Below are 18,533 nucleotides of genomic sequence, written 5' to 3'. Positions count from 1 at the left end.
TCATAGTGATTTAGACATTCCTCAATTGATAAATGATCAATGGATATGAACAGGCAATTTTCAGATGAAGAAATTAAAGCTATCTATAGTGATATGAAAAAATGCTCTAGAAGAGAATATAGAACTCAAAATTTTTTTTAAAATGAATGTTAAAAATTGTTTTTATATGTAATTGGAAAAAAATTAGTGATTTCTTCTGAAAATTATCTGTTCATATTCTTTGATTATCAATTGCAGAATGATGGTAGAGTTGTTTTGACATGCATTTTTCTTAATATTGGGGATTTGGAACAGTCTTACATATTATTATTAATAGCTTGAAATTATTTTGTTCAAAATTATTTGTTCATAACTTTTGGTCTATTATGTATTGAGAAAATGGCTCGGTCTTATATATTTGTGTTAATCCTCTATATAACGGGGTTCTCTGACCTTTATCAGAAATACATGATGCAGATTATCCTCAAAACAGCAGTTTGCCTTCTTTTTCTCCCTATTTTGATTTTGGTTGTGAAAAAGCTTTTCAATTTCATATAATCCGAAATAGGCTACTTTTTCTTTTGTTATTGGATCTCTTTTGTGTTTTGTTTGGTTTGGAATTCCCTCCCTATCTATGGGAAGAAAATATCTGTTTTCCAAATCAATTTTTTTGTGATGTGTTTTAAAAAATATTTGGGTTAAGTATCCATTTGTACAGAGAGATAGTTTAACAGTTATTCATACCACAGGGGAAAACACTTTGACCACTTTTGATATATACCTTGCTTTGGTAAAGGAAATCTTTTCCATTGTATAATTGGTCTTTCTTTAAAAAATATTGGGGTTTAGCTAATTGTAGGTGAAATGGGATTAACTCATCATTTTCAACATTGTTTTTCTTTAGGTTCCAATTGAGAGGAGAGAATCCCAGCTGTTCTGCAGGTGAGCAACTTTTCCTTAAATAACTAAAACTATACTTCTAGTCCTCCATGATTACCTTGCTTAGAATAATATAAAGCACATGTTTTGTAAAAATAGTTCAGAAGACGTTCCCACCTTCCAGAAGCAAAATAAAAAGCTTTATTTTTTTATTCTGAATTTAAGCACCAAAAAAAGGATATTTCCATACACAAAGCAAAACACAAAAAGAGGATTGTTCATAGAACTGTATCTCTGCCTCATGTTGTCTGCTTCTTTCAAAAAGTGTATGATAATTTCTACATTTGGTGAGTCTTGGTAAGACTTACCACTTTTGTCTTCTAAGCTATTTATTCTCCTAATTCTTTCCTCTAGAGCTTTTTTTTTTCATTTTTAAAAAATCTTTCTTTATTTCTCCTATTCCTTGTGGAAAATCCCTTTTTAAATTTTGATTCTCTGCAGTTTTTGGAGTTGCTTTTTCCTTCTTTTGAGAGGTCTCTAGGTCTACAATAATTTTTGATACTGGTTGGTGTTTTCTTTGATTTACTTATTTCTCCAACATTAGGTCTTTGTGCCAGGGCCAGGCTCTACTCTATGGGTGGGACTTTGGCTCTGTTTAGTCTTGGCCTGGGTTCTGTGAATGAACTCCACCTCCTAGGGTTCGACTCCACTTGAATCTTTGGGGTTCAAAGTGTTTGATCTTTAGGTCCCTCCATGGCATCTCTGGAGCCCCTGGGTCTCTAGGCTATCCTAATCTAAATGATGCTGTAGCACTAGTCATTGCGCTCCAGAGGTCTTGCAAGGTCTCTACCCTGGGGCTTTTTTAGGGGTCTCCTCTGTTCTTTCTGCCTCCAGACACAGAGCCTTACAGGCTACCTATCTCTGGCCAGTGTTAAATGGCTGTTAGCTTATTTACTGGAGCATTCCTATTGCCTGTGACTTTCTGGCTGACCTTTTGTTTAATTCTGAGGTGGAAGGAGTCACTTACTATAGTTTCTTATTGGATTTATTGATCTTTATTTGGTCTGGTTTGAAATTCAGGATTTTGCTGAAGTAAGTGCATGGGAACTGGGTGGTCTGCCTCTGTTCAGGTAGTTGTCTTGGCCAGAAGTCCAGCATAATGCTCTAATACAGAGGCATTGTAGTAGTTGAAAGGACACTGGCTTCAGGGAACCATGAGATCTGGGTTTTAGTCCTAGCTTTACCAGTGAACAGCTATAAGCAAATGACTTTTCTTATCAGCTTCCTCCCCTGTAAAATAAGAAGGTTATATTTGTTACGTGGTCTGTAAGGTCCCTTTCAGGTGTAATATTGATTTGTGGCACCTTCTAGTTTTGACAGTCCATTCTCCACGGTCTCTTCCAACCCTGACATTCTGTGTTTTGGGCCTTTTTTGATCTAACTTTATAAATTCCAAGGGCTCTCCCTGCCCTACAAAATCTCTGGTTCTTTTATAGGACACGAGGTTTTTGCTTCCATTGTCTGTGAGAGGCACTCAGAAAATGTTTTTTGAATGAATAAATGACTGAGTCTACCACACTAGGAGCCCTTTCATGATTGGCTGTTCAAGAAAAACCAACAGGCTTAAAATAAATGCCCTGATTTCTCAACTGGTCCACAAAATAGTTTGACTAACCTGACAAAGTCTCTGTGACAATTTGAGTGCTTGGTATTTCTTCTTTACCTGTTTCTCTATTATGGGATAAGTCTATTATGGGATAACATTTCAAGGAATTGTCTGGTTTTACTTAAATGTGGTAAAGTGTATGAAGTACCTTTTAAGTACTTTTTAAGTACTTTAATACATTATTTTGAAACAAAATACAGTTCACAAAGTTTTCAGGTGAACTTTTTTTGGTAATATTTAAGAAACTGCTTTGAGACTTGTTGAGATAGAGATTATAGAGGCAGATGGTTGCATTAAGGGACAGCTGCAGCTCACAGCATTGCTAGAATGAGAAGGTTAGGGACAGGAGAGATAAGTGTGGGAGATGGACATTCTCGAGTGACAGGTTTTGACAGAGTAGAAAAAGAATTCTCACAATTAATTGGAGCTGTACAGCCACAGCATAGACTCTGCTTTGAGAAATGGGCTCCTCATTCTTAGAGGGTCAAGCAGATGCCAGTGGACCACTTTTTGGCTCTATTGAACAAGAGCCTCATATCTGGGGTCGTGGGTTGGACAAGGTGATCTCTAAGGTCTTTAACAATATTACATTTCTTTGATCCTGTGCTTAGCACAGTACCTGGCACATAGTAGGTGCTTAATAAATGTTTATAATTGATTCTGGAAGAATTGTTTCTTCCATAATGTTGAAAAATTGGAGCACACAAGTCATCTCTCTTTTTTCTGGCCTCTGGGATGCTTTTCATGAATCTACAGGAGAGGAGCTTAACATCCCAAAACTCTTTGTTGTAAAAAGCAGTCATTTTATCAGTTTATACAATAGTCCACAGATATCAAGTGCAAAAAGAATAGTAACAAGATAGTGACTTATCCTCAGATGATTTCTCTCTGAACCCCTCAAAAAAAAGGAAAATGAGATTAAAATAATATGAATAATTGTCTTTCCCTCAACTTCTGGATTGAGCACTTTTTCTTTTAGTTTAGTCACCAGAGACATTGTAAGCTAATCTAATCTGATGTATTGAAAGGTACTCTGTCATCCTTCCCTCAAATTGAGGAGAAAATACATGATAATTTCCTTAAAAATGTTCTAATTGAAAGATTTTCTAAGCTTCTGTTTGACACCCTGGAGTTCAGTGTCTTCATTTAGGGCAAAGTGCTGTCACTTTTCTCAAGAGGCTTATGTTAATGTGGCAGCAGGAGACCCAATTTAATGATGCAGAACAAGCCAAAAGAAGAAAAAAATCAGTTGAACTGGTTGGCAATCAGAGGCTTTTAAAACCTTGTAAGTTCTATAATTAAAACAATTGACTAATTAAATGGTTTAACCACTGGTAAATTGACCAAAACCTTCCATTTCAGGGGGAAAAATTGGTTAATTTAACAGTGATTTGAACCAACTTCTTAATTAACCAGCTGCTGTAATTATAGGAATTGCCCCAAACTACAATTGAAAGTGCTTGATTGCCAAGGAATATCATCAGTAGATCAGACAGTTTCAGTCATGACAAAGCATGATGGTGATTAGGGTTTTTGTTTTGTGGCTTAAAGCTACTAGTAGGAGATTTGGTGTTTTTATAACCAAAGGCAGAGATTTTAAGTTAAGTGTCTTTTCGTTTGTACCAAGATATTTTGTTCCTTTGTTCCTTTAATAATTACTTCAGTTGTCTATTAGTTCCTTCATTTAGGTTCTCCTTCCACTGACCCAGATTACAAATATTTCACAGCTTAGTAAATGGGGTTTGTGAGTCAGGGTCAAGAATATTTATCCCCAGTGGCTAACTTGAGTGATGATATTAAAAAAAAAAAAACAAACCCAGCACCAACAACACACTTAGATTAGTCCTTGGATAATGAACACGTAGTGTATTCCCACCTACCCACCCCCGGTGGGTGATTTAATGTTTTTCTAACCTTTGCTGTGCTCTTTGTCTACTAGGCAGCAATCAGCGCAGTCCAATACTCAAGATTCACTAGGTATATGTATAATACAGGAATATAAACATGCAGGGTGTAGAGACGTGGCCTGGGTCACCAGAATCTCTAGCAATTTATTGGCGCAAAGTGCTCTGTAGTCACAGGGTAAGGATCAGTTTCATAAATACTAGCCAGAGGCCTGAACTCTCTCTACCTTTATCTATTTCCTGTGGGAAATTCCAGTGGAAGGAAGGCAGATACCTTTGTTTGGACTATTGGCAACAGCTTCACCCAGAGCTCAGCTGATCTAGTTCCCTGATTATGATAATGCTGGGTCACCTGCCAGAACTTTGGGTTCATTGATAGAGCCTTCATGAATCCAGTGTTTGTCATTATCATAAGTATCTGAGGAAGACTGCTGGAGATTACTCCTACAATTTCTTATTTTTGGCCCAGACTTATAAGTACATTTGCTGTAGGAAATTTCTGGTGAACAAACTCCTATCAGTGAAGATCAGCAGCTATTCTATCACTTCTAGTCTTAAATAGTTGCCTGGGGCATGGAAAGATTAAGTGGCTTGCCCAGAGTCACATGGCCCATACGTATCAGAAGCATCTCTCGAACCCAGTCTTTCTAACTTGAAGACTACTTCTCTGTCTGCTATATCACAATGCCTCCCTCTTCCGTTAGGCATAGGGGATCCCAAGCAACACAAGGGCTTATACAAAGTAGCCTCTCAATCAGTATTTTTTGAATGAATGAATTAATGAACAAATCAGTTGATCAGTAAGCATTTTTAAAAAATTTTTTTTTATCAGTAAGCATTTTTAAAATGCCTTCTGTGTTCCAGGCACTGTACCAAATGCTGGCAACATGAAGATATATTCCCTCTTTCTGATGAGGGAGTTGTGTACAGAGATAGATAGGTATACGGACATGACCTAGGTCACCAGAATCTCTAACATTATATTGCTGTGGCACAAAGAGCTCTGTGGTCACAGGGTAAGGATCAGTTTCAGAAATACTAACCAGAGGCCTGAACTCTCTTAATAATAATTAATAATATTAATAAAAATATACCTTAATATAATACCTTGGACTGAATCCAAAGTTTGGATTCAGGTCCACACTTGGAGACCTAGAGGGCCACTTAGTTGGATACATTGAAGGAGAAAATTGTAGGGGGGTCAAGCCAAGGAAGTAGTGAGATGAGAAGGTTGGCAGAAGGTGCTTTTGGCAAAGGGCCTCAGTTTTCTACATAAAGTATGGAGCGAGGTCCTCAGAGTTATTAGGAGACTAGCTGCTATGATGAGTGGGCTAGACAATCAGTAGTCTTAGTAATCAGAATATGGGTTGTCCACAGTAGCATATTTTTAGTACCAGGTGTACATGTTCTTAATGAGCTTGTCCCTTTAATAGACAGAAAGGCATATAGTAGGTACTCTGTGGTTGACCATTGTATTATTATTAAAAGGGTACTATACTAGGGCACATCCTGTGAATAGCAAACTGTAATTCTGGTGATAGGCCTGAACTCTTAAAATTTCAAAAAACATTTACTAAAAGTTCAAAAAACATTTACTAAGCAAACATGCCAAATTATCTCCAACACTTTCTGTTTATTTTCTGTTTCTGTTTCTCAGCCTTTGGCTCTTCCTGTTGTCCTGCCTTCATTCCAATCTATTTACTCTACTGTCCCAACTCAGCATTGCTATTTCTTAGCCTCTGTCTCTCTATTTAGATTGTAAGATCTTTGAGGACATGGACTGTCTTTTGCCTCTTTTTGTATCCTAGTGCTTACCACAGTACCTGACATATAGTAGGCGCTTAAGAAGCTTATTGACTAACTGTTTCTCCCTGTTTTTGCAAGCTCAGTGCTTCTACCAGCAGCTTAGTGCTTTAGTCTTCTATTTATTTATTTATATTTGTTTGTCTGTCTATCTGTCTGTTTATGTAGTTTTGGCACCTTCCCCTGTAGGACTAAAGTTGACTGAAATCTTCTGGGCTTACTAAGTAGGGTAGAAATGTAAGTGGTGTTTAGTGGAGAGATATACAGAGAATTCAAGAACATGCAGAAGTCAGTTGTAGGAGAGGAGTATTTCATGTCGAATGATCAGCAGGCAGACCTCTAAGGCTGGAATGGACCACAGTGATCTTCTTGGTTAGTTCCCTCAGTAAACATGTAAGGAAAGTAGCCCAGAGGTGGAATGATCTGCATCCAGAAGGTGCTTAACAAATGATTGAAGTGAAAGGACTCACATGTACAAAAATATTTATAGCAGCTCTTCTTGTGGTGGCAAAGAATTGGAAATTGAGGGGATGCCCATCAATTGGGGAATGGCTGAACAAGTTGTGGTATATGAATGTAATGGAATACTATTGTGCCATAAGAAATGATGAGCAAGCAGACTTCAGAAAAACCTGGAAAGACTTGTATGGACTGATGCTGAGTGAAATGAGCAGAACCAAAATGTTGTACATAGTAACAGCCACACTGTGTGATAACTGACTTTGATAGACTTAGCTCTTCTCAGCAATGCAAGGATCTAAGACATCTCCAAAAGTCTCATGATGGAAAATGCTATCCACATCCAGAGAAAGAACTATAGAGTTTGAATGCAGATTGAAGCATACTATTTGTTCTTTTTTTTTTCTTCTGTTTTGTTTTGTTTCCTCTTTCTTGTGGTTCCTTCTATTGGTTCTAATTCTTCCTTACAACATAACTAATATGAAAATATGTTTCATAGGAATGCATATGTAGAGCCTATATCAGATTGCACACCCTCTTGGGGAGGGGGGAGGAGAAAGAGGGAAAGAAAATTTAAAACTCAAAATCTTATGGAAATGAATGTTGAAAGCTAAAAATAAATGAATAAATAAATAAATAGTTTAATAAAAACAAACAAACAAACAAAAATTATTCAAGTGAAAGACAATGAGCTGTCCAAGCTTGTATAGCTAGTGAGGGGCAGAGCCAAGACCAGAATCCCGCCATGGACTCAGGCTACAAAAACCCCCACAGCATTAAGAGGCCAAGTAACTTACCTGACTCTAGTGAACCAGAAACAATATTAGGATAAAAGTCAAGGTCCCTGGGTTCTTAATCCTGGCTCTGCCATTAACTTGTATGACCTTAAGCAAACATCTTTCCCGGTTGTCCTTTTCTTTCTCTATAAAGTTGTTGAACTAAATGGTCTATGATCTCTTCTGCTTCAAAGAGTTTCAGACTGTATGACTCTAAGAACCATCCCTCCATAAAGGAGCCTCGAAACTAGTCTGACTTATTTTTCTCTTTAAGGAAGCATTTTACTGAGCATCAGCCGGCCCTACAAGTCTAAGCCCACCCATGGCATTGGCAAGTACAAGCACCTGCTCATTCCAGCTGAGGTAAGCCATGTTCTTTCTAGGCTGAAATCATAAATGCACAGAATGAGAAGTTTTCAAGTTGGATGGACAACTGGGTGACTGTACAAGTTACTTCTTCACTGTTCCTCTAAAATGAGGAGATTAGACTATATGATTTTAAAAATCCCTTCTCATACCTTCCTGCCCTACTTTGACATTCTGATATAAGGTCCCTTCTGGCTCTAATATTCTCTAATTTTCTGATAGTGCATAAATGAAACTTAACATTTTTACAGGTGGTTACGGGCTATCAATTTCAGTTAATTCAATTGAAAAAGCATTTATTAAGCACTGAGCATGTGAAGCATGAAGAGCACTGAGCTAGGTGCTGGGGATGCAAAGACAAAAAAGAAATGGTCTCTACCTTTTAGGAGTTTGCATTCATAATCCTACAGTTATAGAATGCCGAAGCTTGACTGTGTGCCTCAGTTTGTAGGCAGTAAGGAAGCAACTAATAGATAGAGATTGGAAATGAATGAGAGAGTCTAGAACCTGCAGGAGAAGGTAGTTGGAATGGGTTCACTTGTGCATGTGGAGGGGTTTGCCTTGGCAAGGAGAAGGTCTACTTTACTATGCGAGACAGAGGTAAAGGAGGGGATTGTGTCAGGAGGTATCTGAGTGAAGTGAGCGGAGGAGTAGGGAGGAAGAGGGAACTCTAGGAGAACAGCCTTGATTTTTTTTCAGTGAAATATGAGAAAGGGTTGGTGTGTGATGACATATGCAGTTTTCTGTACCTGTTGTCCACTTGGTGGATATTGTTCCACAGGTGGGTAAATAGAACACTTAGGAAAATTTTGTGGTTCTACTTGGGGAGGCTTCAACATAAGCTTGGCTTTTCTTTTTTTTTTTTTTTAGCTTAAATTAATGCTTACTATTTATCCTTCTAAGCTTGCCCACTTGCTGGCCTTTTTCCATCCCATTGACTTCCATAGTAATATATACCATTAACACATGAGATTATTTGAACTTTTGGCGCTCTGCTAAAGATATATCCTTTGAAACCTGCACCATGCACTTCTGCAGATTATCATTTCTCTCCTGAGAGTGTGTTCTCTGTAGACCTGTGAATTGGGCACAGCTAGTTTTGACTAACGACACCAGGTTTAGGAAAAGACTTTTCTCTGTCTTTGGGGGCTCTAAGGCTATTAGCACTTCCCTGGTTTCTTCCTCTACTATCAGACAGATGGGGCTGTGGAACCACAGTCTTAGTCCTGAGTTTGCTCAGACTAGCTTAAAACCTGTTTTTGGCAGCACCAGCCATTCCTCATAACAGTGAGCAGCATACAGGGACACAGGAAATCATTTCCTAGGTGAATTAGATTGCCCAATTTTATCCACCAGTTATATGTTATGAACATAACGGCATGTGTACTGTTAGGGAGACACTGCCCACATTTTCCCACCAGTCTATTACAGAGACTGAAAGAAGGGGATATTTTTAATAAACTTCATACCTACATTTCCCCCACCAGAAACTGTTAATAAGTCAAAACCCCAGATCTATTAAGTGTCAAGACTCTTTTTACCTAAATATCTTTTTTTGGCAATTGCCAATAGAGCACCTAGTAGGCTGAATCCCACAAAATAAACATACAATGTTGTTTTAGAGATAGATACTTAATGGAGATTATTAAACAAACCACTGGGGAAATTCCTGCATCAGTACAGACATAAAAATCTTTCAGAAATGATTCTTATATAGTGAAAATAGAATGCTTAACAATAACCCTAGAGATCTGAGATATAGTATTCTTTTTTGGAATTATGACAGTAAATTATCTCTCCTTGGCCTAATTGGGGTAATCTTGATATGAACCTACAAAGACTTTCCATATCTTTAGGGGAGATAGATTGAGATGAAGAGAAAGACTTGATGACTGATTGGTATGTGGAGTGAGGGAAGAATGAAGAGTCAAGAATGACTCCTCATCTGTGAATGAGTCAGTTGTTGGCAGCAGTTTACATTTTACGTGGCAACAGTTTTCAAAGAAAAAAATAAAAGGACCATACAGGAAAGAAAAGCAATACATTTACAAAGTCATGTCTGTAAACTTCAAGGAAATTTGTAAACTTTAGAGGAAATTTGGTATGGTGGGTGAATTTTAGATGATCTGCTAAGAGCCAGGAGAGTCTGATCTAAACTATTGAAATGTATAGGATATAGGAAACAGGAGACTGGAAGCTTAGGCCTTTTGAAGAACAGCCAGAGAACACTAGGGGGCCAGAAGTAGTTGGAACTGTTTGAAGATACCAGCAGCAAGAGAAGAAATTTTTGGCTACTAGTTCTTGATTGGCTGCATGAAGACTAGTTGATGCTAATGCCCTTCATCACCAGCTAGAGATTTAGGGAGGTGAAGCCTCTCAAAATTACATGCTTCCCTTTTCTGTCTCCTTTGATTTGGAAGGGAAAAGCAGAAACAGGAAAGACAGGTACTGCTGCTACTTTGCTGTTGAAAAAAGAACTGGCTAGGCTTGTTTGCTTTGCTCAGGAAATCAACCTGAGTTATTTTGCTTATATCTAATTGCACAGTGCAGCATCTGGACAGATGCAGAACTGGTTGGTCTGGTCTGTATAGCCCAATGCTAGCCAAACTGATGAGTTATGAAATTCCATGACTCAAAGAGAACTGCTATTTAGATTAAGAAATAAAACTTTCTTAAACGCTCTTTAAGGGTGATTTTAAGTTGAAAGAGCTTATGTTTGAGGAGATGAGAATTTGTCTAACTGGATGTTTCTGAGGACCAACAGATAAGCAATTAGCAGAGAAGCAGTTTAGTGCTGAGGTTCCTGAATGTATTAATGACATCAAAGCCTGCAGTCCAGAGTTTTGGTTTCCCCTAAGCATATGAGTTTCCCTTTTTCATGTGCTTCTCTGCTAGCTTCCTATAAGTGTGCGTTCATTCATCCCCATAGATATCAAGTGCCTTAGTAGGAGAATGTCACCTAGGTTTATGTGTGGATTGTGATGTAGTTTATAAAATTCATAAAATTACTAGATCTGTGAGTACATGTGCTACTATTATTATCATTTCTCTTGCCTTATTGCTAAGTAAATGATTATGTTCTAAGATCTATAGTATCATTACCATGAGTGTAAACTGAAATTCATCAACAGGGATTCAAGAGCCAAAGTGGCAAGAAGGGGTAGTATATTTCCCCATGACAGGAGTACTCTAGGACCCTAAATATTTGTATGTAACCTTGTGGTAGTAGTCCTTCTCAGAAAACCTAGTCCTGCTCCTGTGGGAGCAGGTTAGAGTGAACAAGCCAGTCCAGAAATTAAGTGTACACATTACCCATATGAAAGGTGGTACTAGGAGGGGAGGTTCTCAAGGGTCACTGTGGTTACCCCAGATCTGTGTTACAGCATAGGGATTGCCACACCTCTATTGTTTCATTTATACTAGTGCATTATAAGGTCATGAGACAATTGAATTGCTATTTTATTTTGTAAGAACCTGCCTTGGTGGGTTTATTTCTAAAAAGTATTCAACAAACAGTTGCCTTATTGCTATATTTCAAGACAGAGACAAGTGCACTCTCTTAGAGGGGAGCATAAGGGAGAGGGAGAAAGAGGGGAAAAGGAGGGACTGAGGGGAGGAAGGGAGAGAGAGAGAGACAGACAGACAGACGGACAAAGACTGAGTTATTCTTCTGCCCATCAGTATATTGTATCCACAGGGCAGTAGTAAGGAACCATAATACTCCCAACTTCTCCATTTCCCAATAGAGATGAGAGGTATCTAGAACTGGGGTGCCCAGAACAAGGCATTTTATCTTAATCAGGAGAGAAAGATGCTCTGAGAAAGAAGTGACCGCAGAAGATGTGAATCTTAAATCTGCACATACTGTTTCCATTCTAGTAAGGCCATAGACCCAGCTTCTAGGCCTGCTCCTCTCTGCCTTTTAGAATCCCTGGAGTCCTTCACAGCTCAGCTTAAGCACCGCCTTTTCTCCATGAACTCTTTCTTAATCCCCCTTACGTGCTCATGCTATGCCTCCCAAATGATTTTGTATCTATTTTGCACGGGGCTATGTGTATCTGTTGCCTTTCCTCAGTATGTTGTAAGCTCCTGAAAGGCAGGGACGGTTTCACATCTGTCCTTCTATTCCCAGCAGTTTGCACAATGCCTGGTACATGGTAAGTACTTAGTGAATGCATTTATTGCCCCTATTGTTGTATTGACACCTAATTGTACTTACCTTATCACTTCAGGGCCTGCCACAATCTGGCTCCACTATATATTCATTCTTTTCTTACTCTAACCTTCCAACCTATTATCCATCAACCAAAGAAGCCTCTTTGTTGTTTTCTACTCACTCCTTGCCCTGACAGGAATAGTTCAGTGAAGTGGAAAGAGTCCTTGTACTTAGTGTCAGAACACTTAGGTATGAATCCTTGTTTTACCTCAGACTATCTTGTGTCACTTCTCTGGAGGCTTAGTTTCCTGTTCTGTGAAATGAGGAAAAGAACTTGCAATATTTAAGTCACTGGGTTGTTGTGAGGAAAGCATTTTGTAAATCTTTCAAGTGTTATGTAAATGGGAGCTATCATTATTACGATTATTACCCAGCCTTTCAAGGCCTGGCTTAAATTCCTGCATTTTCCTCCCAGTAGTTCTTCAAGCAAAGCCAAGATAACCGTGTGCCAAGTTTGTAGAACAGGAGATTTGTCATTTTTCTATGGATTTGACTAGTTGCTTTCTGAGGCTCTACAGATCTACATTATAAGGAACCTTTCAGTTCTAATCTGGCCTCAGACACTCACAAGCTGTGTGACCATAGGCAAATCACTTAACCTTTGTTTGCCTCAGTTTCCTCAAATGTAAAATGAGGGTAATAATAGTACCTGTTTCCCCAGGGCAGTTATGAAGCTTAGTAATGGTAAGTAAATTGATTTCTACCTATCCTACCCTCACTGATCCTACCTATGGTCAAGAGACAGAGTAGACAATAGGACTGAAGGGTAGAAGAGGCAGAGGAGACTAATGAGAAAAGACCAAAAGTATGTTGGATCCAGACTGTGGAAGGCTTTGAATGCCAGGCAAAGGAGAAAGAACTTGACTTGCAGGTGAGAGGAAGGTTCTGAAAGTTTCTGAGTAGAGGAATCACAGGACTGCTGGGAATAGAAGGACAGATGTGAAACCGTCCCTGCCTTTCAGGAGCTTACAACATACTGAGGGAAGGCAACAGATACACATAGCCCTGTGCAAAATAGATACAAAATCATTTGGGAGGCATAGCATGAGCACGTAAGGGGGATTAAGAAAGAGTTCATGGAGAAAAGGCGGTGCTTAAGCTGAGCTGTGAAGGACTCCAGGGATTCATACCTAAGGGAATCAGTGAGGGTTTACAGTTTAGTGTTTGTAAAGCCCTTAGCATAGTGCCTGGCACATAGCAGGTGCTATATAAATATTAGCTACTGTTATTGTTGTTATTATTATCATAGTTCCTTTAAGGTGTAACGGGGTCTGTATTTTTTATCTGTGAATAGTATCATGGTTGCGTCCTGTCCCTCTGATTAGATTAGAGCATGGACTTTGGTTTATCTCCTTTTGTATTCCCCAGTACTAGCATAGTCTATACGTATATAACAGGCACTCATATGTTTGTCAGCTGATGATGATGATGATTTACATTTATATAGCTTATGTAGTTTACAAAGTAATTTACATAATTATCTCATTTAATCCTCAAATATAGGGTAGGTATTATCATCCCCATTTTACAGGTGAAAAAACTAAGGCTCAGAGAGTTTGTACTTACCTATGATCACATAACTAGCACATGTCAGAAGTAGGATCTGAACCCAAGTCTTCCTCATTCCAAGGCCAGAATTTAAGCTATTATGCAAGTGTGACTACTGCTGCTGATAGTGATAATAATGCCAAGTTCATGTGGTAGAATACAGTGCAAGACTTCTCCCTGTTCTTGGAGTTTTGGTCTGAGGGCTCCTTATAAAATCCAAGACTTTTTGGCCTCTACTTGGACTATTGTCATAACTTCTTTAGGGGTCTTCTGCTTCTACTGTCTCCCTCTTTGAATCTATCCTTCCTACCATTGTCAAAAGACTCTTCTTTATCTATAGATCTAGTCCTGTGATTCCTCTACTCAGAAACTTTCAGAACCTTCCTCTCACCTGCAAGTCAAGTTCTTTCTCCTTTGCCTGGCATTCAAAGCCTTCCACAGTCTGGATCCAACATACTTTTGGTCTTTTCTCATTAGTCTCCTCTGCCTCTTCTACCCTTCAGTCCTATTGTCTACTCTGTCTCTTGACCATGCCATGCCCTCTCTTGCCTTTTCTCTGACTGGAACACCCTCCCTGCCGAATTCCTGCGCATCCTTTAAAGGTTAAACTCAAATGCCACTGGTCTTTGTAGCCATCCCCACTCCCAGGTTAACAAAGCACTTGGTTTGCACCTCATTCTTATCTAAATTTTGTAATTCCCCTAGTGGGTCCTTCTGAACACTGGTGCTTAATAAATGTTGATTTAAGGAACCAATGAGATTAGTGTTTGTTGTTGTTAGGATCCTTGATTTCATTGGTATAGGGAGCTCCTAATAAGGAAACTATTAAGTTTTCTAACATTTCCTAATAAGAAAACCATAACTATTCTGCAATTGAGGGAACATTTGTTGGAGCCAAGGGAATTATATGAGTCTGGTTGTCTCTTATTTGTATCCCTACCCTTTGCTCCTCCTAGTTGTTCCTAGTTCTGCTCTTGGGGCCAAGAAAATCAAGGCTTATCCCTCTACCATACTGCTGCACTTCAGAACTTGAAAACAGACATGCTGTATTCCTCACCTCCTCTGTAATTTAATCTCTGAGTGAAAATTCACAAGTGGTTTTCTCAGGAACCTCTGGAGCACCAATGTTCAGAACGATCCACTAAGAGAATTACAGTGAGAACACAGATTCAGTGGTAGCTCATGCTATCCTGTACCTTAATTATGGTCTCTTTTTGTTCCTGCCCCAGGGCTTGAGAATAAGACACATGATTTCCAGTCCCAGCGAGTGCTTTTCTCTTTATGAATGTTCCCTTGGCACCAAGTGTGCATACCAACCTTAGAGATTTCAGCCCCTAGGTTTTTAGTGTTGATGCACAGAAGGTTTCTGTCATATATGACACTTTTTGTTTGCTATACTGTCTCCTGTGTTAGCTCTGGCAGCCATAGGCCTGTTGGCATCACTTGTAAAGCACACAGACAGAGTATAAGCATCCTAGAGGGGATGGGGGGTGGGGGGAAGGTTGGGGGTAGGAGATAAGATACAAACACAAATATCTATGATTCAAAATAGTTTGTGAAAGTACAGGAAGAAAAATATGAACAAAGTATTACAAAGGGTTCAGATGAAGACAGATCACTTTCTGCTAGAAAATCAGGAAGGGAAGGCCTTTTAGCTGGACCTGGAAGGATGAAATCTACTCTCTCCTCATCTCCAGGGTAGAAATGGGTAGGAATAGGTAAGGCAGGATAGGTAGAAATCAAGAAAGATCTGAAAGGGAAGGTCATTCCAAGTTGGAGCAACTGAATGATCAAAGGAACAGAGGCAACAAAGTCCAAGGTAAAGAATTAGTGAGTACAGTTTGGCTGAAACGTGAGGCTTGTGGAAGACAATAATGAGAATCAGCTGGAAATCTCTGTTGAGGTCAAATCATGCCTTGAATGCCAGCCTGAGAGGTTTAGACATTATACATCCCAGAGGCATTGGGAATCAGTGAGGGTTTACAGGCAGGAAAGGGACATGAGAATAATGTTAATAGCTGACTTTACATATCACTTTAAGACTTAAAAAGCATTTATAGATACGTTATCTCATTTAAGTCTTGTTAACAACCCTGTGACATAAGTTCTACAGATACTACTATGGCCATATTACAAATGAGGAAACTGAGTCTCAGAAGTTAAGTGACTTAAGAGCCTTTAGCTTCACAATGTAGGAGTTAACCTCAACCCCTCACTGTCTCTCACCATACCCACTCACCCCCATATCTACTCTGTTGCCAAGGCCCATTGATTTTACCTTTACAACATCTTTCAAATATGCTTCCTTCTCTCCTCCAACACTGCCACCCTCCTGGTGCAAGTCCTCATCACCTCATGCTTAGACTATTATACAGTAGCCTGGTCTGCCTGCTTCAGGTCTCTCCCCATTCCAATTCATCCTCCATTCAGCCACTAGCATAGTCTTCCTAAAGCACAGGTGTGACCAGATCACTTCCCCTACTCAGTAAATTCCAGTGGCTCCTTATTGCCTCCAGGATCAAAGACAGAATACCTTGTTTGGCATTCAGATCCCATCATAACCTTGTGCGACCCCCCACCTCTTATCTTTCTAGTCTGCTTACATCTTACTCCCTTCCACACATGTTCTCCCTTCTCATCTCTAACTACTGCCTTCCCTGGATTCCTTTAAGTTCCAACTGAAATCCTATCTTTTACAGAAAGCCTTTCCCAACCCCTCATAATTCTAGCACCTTCCCTATCTTAATTATTTCCTGTTTATCAACTGTATAGCTTGCTTGTACATATTTGTTTGTTGTCTTCCCTCATTAGATTTTGAGGGTAGGGACTGTCTTTTGCCTCTTTTTGTATTCCTAGAACTTAGCACAGTACCTAGCACATAGCAGGCACTTAATAAATGTTTATTGACTGACAGATTTAAGGGTCATGCTTCCTGCTATTGAAGAAGTGATTTTTCAAATTCATTTATATTTGATAACAAACACATTTAGACTGAGAGAGTTGGAAAGGGTCTTAGAACCTGCATATCAGAGATAAAGTGACAATTATTTTGAAATAATCTTAGTCATAATTGGCAGTCATAAATATTGATAACATTTATATACTTGTGAATTAGTTCTAAGCAATTACTACTAATGATATTATTGAGGAATGATTCACATTTCTCTAACATTTGAAGACTTACAGAGGTATTTCGGTATAACCATGAGGCAAGCAATACAAGTGTTATCATCCCCATTTGGAGCTCATACTCTTTAGGGGAACAAAATAAGTTTACAGATGAATATAGCATAATATGAGGAGGGAGAAAACATTAACAATACGAGGCAACAGGAAAGGCATTTTGTAGGAGGCAGCAGCACTTGAGCTGACAGGAAGTAGGATTCTGAGAGGTGGAGATGAAAATGATTATATTCCAGGCATGTGGAACTGACAGTGGAAAGGAGAGATGAAACGTTAGGTTTGGGAAACGGCTACTTGTAAGTAAGTCAGTGTGGCTAGAACCTAGAGTGTGTGAAGGGGAGTAATGGGAAATCTGGAAAGGTTGGTAGGATTGAGATTGTGGAGGGCTTTAAATGCCAGGTGAGGAATTTGTATTTTATACAAAGGTAATGTATATATACATTGTATGTATATATGTGTGTGTGTGGGTCCACACATACATACACACACAAAATGGAACAGCTAGGTAGTGAAGTGGATAGCATGCTGGGCCTGGAGTTAGGAAGACTAATTTTCCTGAGTTCTAACCTGGCCTTAGACACTTAGTAGCAGTGTGACCCTGGGCAAGTCATTTAAACCTGTTTGCCTCAGTTTTGTCATCTGTAAAATGAGCTAGAGAAGGAAATGGCAAACCACTCCAGTATCTCTGCCAAGAAAACCCCAAATGGGGTCACAAAGAGTGAGATATGACTGAAAAACGACTGAACAATGACACAGAGGCAGTAGGGAGCCACTGAATAGTTTTGATTGGGGAGTAAAATGGTCATATCTAAATTTTAAGAAGATGACTTTAGCAGCTCTGTGGAGGATGGGTTGGGGAAGGGAAAGACTGGAAGTGGGGAAACCAATTAGAAGGCTCTTACAATAGGTTGGTCAAGACATAACAAACTCCTGAACCAGGAGAGTGGCCATGTGAATGGAGGAAAAGAAATTGGATGTAAGGAATGCAGTGTGGAAAAAGAACTGATAAGATACAGAAACTGATTGGATATAGTGGAGAGAGTAGGTAAGAAAAAGCAAAAAAATCAAGAATGACTCCAGGGTTATGATTTGGTGTTGCTTGGATGATAGAGCCCTCAACAGAAATAAGGAAGCTTGGAGGAGCAGTGCTTTTAGGTGAGAAGATAAGTTCCATTTTGGACAGATTTAATTTGAGGTGCCTATGAGCCATCTACAGAAGGGTCACACTCGCTGTGGCAAGGGGAGGAAACTGCTAAAAACTCCCTAAGAGCCAGATCAAAATGTAATTGGGAAATGTTTAACAAAATAAATGAAAATACAATACAATATAAATAATATTAATTTGTGGTTTTCTAAGCCAAATACAGCAGGGATCAATTTCTATTTGAGTTTGATACTACTGATTTAGAAGATGTACGGATGGAAGTTGTTGAGATAGCTTACCAAGGAGGTGGGGGAGAGGGAAGACTATTAAGAAATGAAGTTGATATAAAAATAAGATATCAATAAAAATAAACTTAAATGCAAAAACAAAACAAAAAAAGAAGCTAACTAATAAAATGGTACTAGGACATAAAAAAAAAGCGATGGGACTGCAGTTCAGGGAAGAAATAGGGGCTTCAGTGCATCTGCATTAATGAAGTGTATTTCCACACTGGGCATTCACCCCACCGATGAAATCATGAGAGAGAGAGAGAGAGAGAGAGAGTGTGTGTGTGTGTGTGTGTGTGTGTGTGTGTGTGTGTGTGTGTGTG

The 18,533-nt window shown here is 39.1% G+C and overlaps 1 protein-coding gene across 3 annotated transcripts in view; it reads left to right on the top strand.

Moving 5' to 3' along the window:
• MRPL48 (mitochondrial ribosomal protein L48) overlaps nt 1-18,533 on the top strand; it is a 60,587-nt gene that overhangs the window by 18,870 nt on the left and 23,184 nt on the right. For 2 of the 3 annotated variants that reach the window (XM_027848241.1, XM_027848240.1), the window contains 2 exons: nt 884-921; nt 7,745-7,829. In XM_027848241.1, coding sequence (XP_027704042.1) covers nt 884-921; nt 7,745-7,829 — 123 coding nt within the window. Of the gene's footprint in view, nt 1-883; nt 922-7,740; nt 7,830-18,533 lie in introns of all 3 variants that reach the window. The other variant, XM_027848239.1, reaches the window with a different exon arrangement.

This window comes from Vombatus ursinus, unplaced genomic scaffold (assembly GCF_900497805.2).
Source record: "Vombatus ursinus unplaced genomic scaffold, bare-nosed wombat genome assembly UNPS02005659.1, whole genome shotgun sequence".
Classification (NCBI taxonomy): Eukaryota; Metazoa; Chordata; class Mammalia; order Diprotodontia; family Vombatidae; genus Vombatus; species Vombatus ursinus.
This window is presented reverse-complemented; position numbering and strand designations above follow the sequence as displayed.